The sequence below is a fragment of the Eutrigla gurnardus genome (assembly GCF_963514095.1).
Source record: "Eutrigla gurnardus genome assembly, chromosome: 9".
In the NCBI taxonomy this organism is placed as follows: domain Eukaryota; kingdom Metazoa; phylum Chordata; class Actinopteri; order Perciformes; family Triglidae; genus Eutrigla; species Eutrigla gurnardus.
Genome location: NC_139923.1, coordinates 4,692,266 through 4,700,588, shown reverse-complemented (window position 1 = coordinate 4,700,588; position 8,323 = coordinate 4,692,266). Strand labels below are relative to the sequence as shown.

Here is an 8,323-nt window from a genome sequence, read left to right as displayed (position 1 = left end):
CGTGCAGTTGACAAAGAGTAAATACAATTTGACTGCGTTTAACAAGACCAGTTGGCTATCCAGCCGTGTCATCGTCCCCAAATCAATATTTTCAGGAAATCTTCATAAACATAAGAGCTCATCGAGATTATTCAAGATACATTCAAGATTGATTTGCATAGCACTAAAATAATATGTTATTTTTGCAGCTGGAAAAGCTCTGTTAATTTTTAAATATTACAGGGTAGTGTGTGTATTATTTGTATTTCTGTATTATGTATAATATACATAATTGATGAGTTAATTAATACTATGTATTATGAATCCGAATCTGCAAAGTAACTAAAGTTCATACTAGAAAAATACAGTACAGTAAAAAGTACACTAGTTCCCATGAGATGTAGTAGATTAGCATACAATGAAAATACTCCAGTAAATTATAGTTAAGTACAGTACTTGAGTAAATGTACATAGCTATTTCTATTACTGTGTCTACACAGGTTGTTTTTTTTCCTGATGTCAGGTTGCAGTTCTATGTTCCTCCACTAGATGGTGGTCTATACTCAGTAAAAGGTCTCTTCATGTCTGTGTGATTTCTACCTGGTTTGTGTGGGATCAGCCTCTTGCTGTAAGTTAAGTATGTGGGTTAAATATCCAGTAAACTGTCGGCAGCAGAGATCTCAGCATAAATGTGTTCTTACTGAGAATGTGTGAATTTCTTGCTTTTACTTCATCAGCTTTTTCTAAACTTCCTTCAGAGTTTGAATTTGCTGGAATTTGCAGATTTGACTCATTCCTGCAGTCCTGATAATAAGCTGCAGAGTGGCGATGATGCTGGGAAGTAAGTGTTTATCCCTGTTGAGGTAAAGGCACCGCTCAATGACAGCCAGGTGTTGTGACGGGTTGTACACATGGTGAAACTCTCAGACAGAAAGGAAACAAACATCTGGTTGGTTTTTGAATCTGTGCTCTCTCTGCCAGTCTGTTCACCAGGCAGTAAAGTCTCAAATGAAGAGACTCATTAAAGGGAATCTTCTCATTATTCAGCTCTAATTAGAAAATTAATCCGTTTACACCAGAGCAGAGGAAAGCCTTCACACCGCACACTTTATTCCATTTTTTACCCAGTTCAGAGTTGACTAATTTTTCAGAACCGGAGGTTTTTTTTGTTTCCTCACACAGAAAGGTGAAGAGAGAATGTGTGTCCTCAACCTAAGGAATTATATTTTGACTTCGTTGAACAATTTTATCGACGTCTCAATTATTCGATTGGCTGGACCGTAGAGGGAATTTTAGGAGGGTGTTTATCTGACTGTCAAGTTGTATTCAATACATACACTACTCACAAAACGTCACAAACAATATTCGGCTTTCAGGTGAAATTTCCGGATGAACCCAAAATGCACTTTAACCTTTACAGGTGAACTTAATTTGACCTTCTCTAAACGTTTGAATGCACATGTCCAACTGTTCAATGTTTCAGGACTTTTTACACAACTTGCTGTTCTCTAACACGGAGCTGAACGTCAACATTCAGCTGTTTGATCCTTGAATCGACCAATCAATGTCCTGGTTCAATTAGAATCTGTATTTAAACATCGTCTTCATCATGCTGTTCACATGTTGACATCATGAGACAAGACGACACCTAACAAGTGATCAACAGCACCTCGCCATGCGAGGCTTCAAACAGGATGTTGTCAGAGGGAAGTGGCCAATGAGCTTAGAGTGTCACAGAGTGTCATCAGCTGGTTGCTACGGAGACACAGAGCCTGGTTGTGTGGAACAGGCGTATTCTAAACCCACACTACAACAATACGGTGGCTTTGTAGTCCAAACCAAGACCATAAACTTTATTTCTCCTTTCAACCATGACAAAGGCAGTGCAGACCAGAACCACTCCTTCTGTTCTTACCTTTCACAATAAAAGCCCTGGACATATACACCGTTACTGTTAGCAGAGGGAACTCAAATTCACTCACTGCTATTCACTAAAAGTGTATAGCCTACATGTGTTTCTCACAGGACAAAAACAGCCCTTTCCTGGGTGAAAGTCCTGCGTTTGTTTGACTTGTTAAACTTTAAACAAGTTTCAGACAGTCAGACTGAGAGTTTGTGGTTTTAGTTGAACAGAAAAGTTCTCTCTCTCTCTCTCTCTCTCTCTCTCTCTCTCTCTCTCTCTCTCTCTCTCTCTCTCTCTCTCTCTCTCTCTCTCACACAAACAGCAGAACTGCATCACTGCAACATCTGGTGAGGAGTGAGACAATTAACCAAGTTAATGAAAACAGCTGTACTGGGTTTCCAGCTATGTTTGACATTTAAACACGGAGAAAGTTTGAGGCAACAGAAAGATGTCCTCAACTTTAATGCCACACAGCTGTTAATGATCAGTTTACTATGTCATTATTTAAAGTCGGTCGAACACGCTGAAACAAAAACCTGTTTTTAAGATTTACTTTGAGAAAAGCTAAAAAAAAAAAAATTCTGAACATCGGGCAGTCATGTAGAGGAAAAAGATGCGTTTACACATTACGAGTATTTTAGGAAGAACTCTTATCTCTTATCTCTAATGTGAAACCAGAGTGTGAGACCAGACCACAAGAAAAAGGTATTTTAATCAAAATCTTTCTTTCGAGTTTATGCCAGATGTCTATCACTGTCAGCTGTGATAGACAGAACTGAAAAAATAAAACGGTCTATGTGTCTGTTTATTTCTCACAAATAACACTCATATTAATAAGTGGTTCATGGTGAATTTTCAATAATCTGACTTAAAAAAGCTGTCTAGCAGGAAAAACAACAGGAATTATCATGCACCAAAGAACAGACTCACACAATGTTGAGTTGTGGGGAACTTTTGGATTTATCATTATCTTTTTTAGGATTTGTTGCTTAGTTGTTTTCCCACTATTTGTTTTTTTTTAAAACTGTAAGGTAATTTGATTCCAGTATGTTTTGGTGCCATTCTCCATTCTAAACGTGTTTATCGGGATTATATCATGAATCGGCCAGGATCATCGTTACATGGAATGTTTATATATTGCCCGTGCCTTACAATGATTTATATATTATTTGAGTATGTTGTGAAACCAAAACCTCCTATATGGTCCTCCTCATCCAAAAGTCTGCTTGAATCCTTTTTTCCCTGTTGATCACATTTGATGATGGTTGATTACTCACCGCCGCTCCACAGGCTCATCAGCTGTTTAGCCCCATGCAATTTGACGAGGAGCATTTTTGAGCAGCTGCTCCTGTTACGACGAGGCTCTGTGTGATCAGGCCCTAAGATCTTAGAAAATGTTAAACACACTCTTTAAAAGGTATTTTAAACATTTTGTGCCATTTTCGTTTGGTCATTTAGTTTGTCTGAAGCAAACAGCAGCTGTGACTGAGACTGAGGTCGTTGGAGACAACGTGTTGTGCTACCAGAGTGTCTCTCTGGTGTGTAAATGGAGTCTGGAGGTGTTTTCACACTTGGATCCCCTGACGTTTTTACTCACCCGAGGTGGTTTGTCCCTGAGAGTTTTGTCTGTTGAAGTGTGAAAACGTTGGGGTTGAACCTGGATGTGCAGCGACAAAAGACAAGGTGATGAAGAGCTGCTGTTATCTACAACTCAGAGAGATGTGAACTAATCAAATCTGATGCCTTGTTAGACGTTTCCCTTCTTAAAGGCATAACATTCAAAAGGTGCATATTTTCCTCCATGAAGCAGAAACACTGATTGAAATGTTAATCATTATCTGCCATGAATTAGATGTTTGAATGGTCGAAAGTCCTCCTTTCAAACATAAGTCTTTAAGTTTATAACATGGAGAACAAAACACTATTCAACCAGACTGACAAGTGAAAGAGACAAAGATCCCTCTGAGCAACAGTTGAATAAGGACAGAAGAAGAAGCTTGGATTTGTCGGGAACAATAGAGGAACTTTCATGAAAAGTCTGTACCAGAATTTTTATTATGACAGTAATAAAACAGCTTCAACAACACCAAAGTTACTCATTCGTGTACCCAGTTTGAAGTTCAAATCTAGCGTCTCGTTGGATGGAAGTCACCTGATCTCCCCAGACCCTTCAACTCTCTAGACCTAGGCCAAGTCCTCAACTCTCAAGACCTAGGCCAAGTCCTCAACTCTCAAGACCTAGGCCAAGTCCTCAACTCTCAAGACCTAGGCCAAGTCCTCAACTCTGAAGACCTAGGCCATGTTCAAGTTTATTAGCTTTTAGGTTATGGATTAATTTAGAGCCCAAAATCAGAGGTTGGCACAGGCAGGTAATCAAAGAGAGTTTAATGAAAGCACACAAGCAGGAATAAAAAGAGAAGGAGACTAGGAGGTGGCTGTTCTGAATAATGGGCTGAGCACATGGAACAAATCACACACAGAAGACACAAGAAAATACACAAGTAAGCCAAGTGCAAAACAGAAACAAGAAACACTAAATCACAAAATTCTCCACAAGGCGCTGAGAGCAAATTGTAGCACACTTGGTGGTGGTGATGGAATTATCTGGCAGAGTGGTGGAGAAAAGAGCAGGCTATTATTCAGTCAGGTTGATGAGGTGAGTGAGAGCAGGTGGTGGTGGTCAGCTGCAGCAGAAGAAGCCGGCCACGCCTCCCAGCACACACACACATGACCTACAGGAGAGGAAGAACAGAAAGGGAAGGGGGGCGTGAGAAAAGCAGACAAAAAAATCATCACAATTAGTCCCTGATAACATGGCAGTGCCCCAAATATACTAATTATATTAATACTTAAGCAAAGCTCTTCTTCCAACTTCACAATGGAAACAGAAGGTTAAGCTGCAGTTATCGCTATGTGATGATCAGCTGAACCTACTATGAGAGTTTAAACCTCTTCAATCAGAGGACTAACTGGACATTAAAGGCAGAATAGGTGATTCTATTCAGACACACTTTCTGTTATATTACTTGAAATCCTCGTAACATACCGATAGCAATGAATACATTAAATGCTCTGACAGATTTTTTTGTTTTCAATTTTATCTGTGACCGTGACAGGAATGTAAAACCCTGTCCAATCAGAAATCTTTTAGTTCAGCGATGCGTTCAAAGTCAAAGTCTCTGTGGTTTTTCCAAATGACCTACTCTGCCTTAAGGAGACACTTTGCACCGTTGTGCTTCAAACACGAATGAGGAGAACAAATTCAACATCCAAGATCAACATTATTCTGTCATGTAACACTAGGGACATCCACTGTAATTATTATTTACATGTAAGTAATACATTTGGTTTCTGAATTACACAGTATTTATGTCTGTTTGAATAGTTATTATTGAAGGAAAAACATCACTATAACAGCTGATTCATTCCTTTTCAACAGTCCCAAACCTGTAATCTGTGTGGACAGCTGATAACCTGCTGCTACAAACTCAAGACAATGATGTAAACCACTTGGTGATTTGAAGGTCAAACGACAAGTTAACATCTGAGTTTTTATTTTCTCTAAATGTTCTATCATAATAATGCAGACTGTGCATCTCCCACGGATTTCTATACGACTTATTGTTGATGTAGGCAGCCACCAAAATTAGTTCCAGAAGAAAAGGGGTGTTTTTGCACTTTTTATTTATTTTGCATAGTAACATTAAACAGTATAGGATTATTAAGCACATAATAATAATAATAATAATAATAATAATAATAATAATAATAATAATAATAATAATAATAATAATAATAATAATAAAATTCCTTGTGACAACAGAATATAAATATGACCAGGGAAACAAATACAACAAACACTTTTGCAGAGATAAGATAAAAACACAATAAAATATAAATAAATAAAAATAAATACAAAGTTAAAACGGACGACATCACAAAAGTGTCTACAATGTTATTTTTTTACTTGAAAGCAGTTTTGCACTCTTTCTTTTATGTGTTATTGTTCTTGAGACAAAGTGAATTTGAAGTGAATTTGAAGTGTTGTTTGTGTATTAATAAATGATAAGTTGGATGATTGGCAGCTGCAAACATGTCGGTTTCAGTGTTGAGCTCGAGGAGAAACATGAGAGGAACACACTCCTCCTCTCTCTCCTGATCTCTCTGTCTCTCCAGCTGCCGACTCTTCTCCTTTAGGGGGGGGGGGGAGGAGCATCAATGTCTCTCTCTCAGAGCACAACCTCCCTCTCTCTCTGTGTGTTTTCTGCTGCTTCAGGAGGAACCGCGGTCAGTGTGTCTGTGTCTCGCGGCTGCTGAGGATGAACGCTCGGATCTTCACCCTGCACGTACCGATGCTCTGCTGCCTCCTTCAAGGTACGTTCCACACTCATACTCGGCCCGCTTCACTTTTGTTTCACTGTTGTTTCATTCACTGACTGTGTGCACCTTAAGCTCATTTTAAAGATGCATCCAAATAATTACAGTTTTCATTCATATGGCAGCTCTATAACAAAAGGAAACAAAAAATACACTAAAACCTGTTAAGAACAAAGTACTAAGGAAAACCAAGAAAAAGTCAACACTTTTCATGAAATATTATTCATCAAAACAACGTCACAGGATGTTAATGTCAAAGCTACATTTTGTTGTTTTGAAATAAAGACTGAGAACCTGTTTGGATCAAAAAGACCAAAAAGAACGTTCTCACTCCCAGCTCGTCCAATATGGCGGCTCGGCCAGTGGTCCTGCAAGTTTCAAACAGGTGCACTCTGGGGAATGGTGTAGAGGACACAGACTGTGTATAAGAAGTGAACGAGTCACCGCGACATCACCCATTGGTTTGTGGACTCCGATTTTTGAAGCCTCCAGATGGATCTTTGACACCTTGGTTATTGGACTTCACCAATTTATCAAGTTTGGCTTTTTAACCATCCAAACCATCTTGGTTTTTGGCCATCCCATCTTGGTTTTTGGCCGTCACCATCTTGGTTTTTGAACATCACCATCTTGGTTTTTGGCCTTCCCATCTTGGTTTTTGGCCGTCACCATCTTGATTTTTGAACATCACCATCTTGGTTTTTGGCCGTCACCATCTTGATTTTTGGCCGTCACCATCTAGGTTTTTGTCTTTTTTACTGTCACCAACTTAATCTTTGCCTTTTTGGCCATTACCATTGTTTTTGATTGTCGGCATCTTGGGTTTTGGCCCTCACCATCTTGGTTTTTGGCTTTCACCATCTTACTTTTAAATTTTTTGGCCATCACCATGGTTTTTGATTGTCGGCATCTTGGTTTTTATCCGTCGGCATCTAGGTTTCAGTAGATTACTAGGTTTTTGGCCTTCACCATCTTGGCGACTTTTTTCATTCCAAAATGAATGCAATTTCTCTTGTTTCATACCTCCTCAATGGAACTAAACTGTTCAAATTTGCCAGCAACATGCAAAGTAGAAAGACCTGCACAATTCTGCTTATTTGAGATGTTAATATTTGTTGTTTAGTGCAAATAAAAAAATAAGAAATGAGATTACTTTAGAGATGTAAACTTTTAAAAGTTGTGTTTGTGAGAGTTTTATTCACTTTATTTCAAAAGTTTCCTTCAAGAAGAAATCTAATGGCCAATAAGGTCAACTGGACCTCAAAGGTGGAGTTCAACATTTCAGTCACTCCCAATTAATTTATGATATTAAATTGATTTTGTTGCCAGGAGTAAGATACTACTGTAACACATTTTGTTAAATCCAATGCTAAAGCCAGCAGCCGCTAAGCTACAAAAACCAAGGAGTGTTAACGACAATTTGATTATTCACTGTGTGACTGCCGGGGAGCCTGTTTTTGTAGACTCCGTGTTCAACATGCCTCCTTAGAAAAAGAAGTTTTAAACTACAGTGTTATTTATTTCATCCAGTCAAAAGGAAAACCCTCTTGGGTTTAATATGAAAGCTAATAAAGTCTGAAACTCTTCTGCCAAGACGAACAAACAGACACATATGTCAGAGTTTAGACAATGCATGGTGCTGTCTCTTTATATCACCTGCACTAAGAATTAAACTTCACTTTTTTACTTTAATTTAAACCCAAAGACCTTGGCTGAGCCTCTTTCAGCTGCACAGAAACAAAATGTGTTCAGTTGAATAAAGTGATGCTGAGAATGATGGGTAGCTTACTGGTCAGACAGCACCTGGAGTGATTAAAAGCTGATACGGCATTTCCATAATATCCGTCTTCCATATGGTGATGTATTTCTGAGTGAAACAGGACGGCAGGCGGGATATGACGTTGGGAGCAATTCGATTTTATTCTTCCAAAGATTGCTCACGACCTTCTCTGTGCTGTTAAATGCCGAAGAATGATTGATGGATGGATGTCATGATATGACCGGGAATGTGTGTTAAACTTGGGAATGCAGCCTTTGAAATGGAGACCTTAAATTAGGAGAGAG

At 38.8% G+C, this 8,323-nt stretch overlaps 1 protein-coding gene and 1 long non-coding RNA gene across 3 annotated transcripts in view; one reads left to right on the top strand and one right to left on the bottom strand.

Moving 5' to 3' along the window:
• The window catches only part of LOC311019177, a 108,536-nt gene that overhangs the window by 94,712 nt on the left and 5,501 nt on the right, over positions 1 to 8,323 (bottom strand). The gene's annotated exons all lie outside the window — the stretch shown is intronic.
• The window catches only part of LOC311019151 (neuronal acetylcholine receptor subunit alpha-7), a 65,090-nt gene continuing 62,934 nt past the window's right edge, over positions 6,168 to 8,323 (top strand). For both annotated transcript variants that reach the window (XM_084018400.1, XM_084018399.1), the window contains exon 1: positions 6,168 to 6,256. In XM_084018400.1, coding sequence (XP_083874526.1) covers positions 6,202 to 6,256 — 55 coding nt within the window. In that variant the 5' untranslated portion in view covers positions 6,168 to 6,201. The remainder of the gene's footprint in view (positions 6,257 to 8,323) is intronic.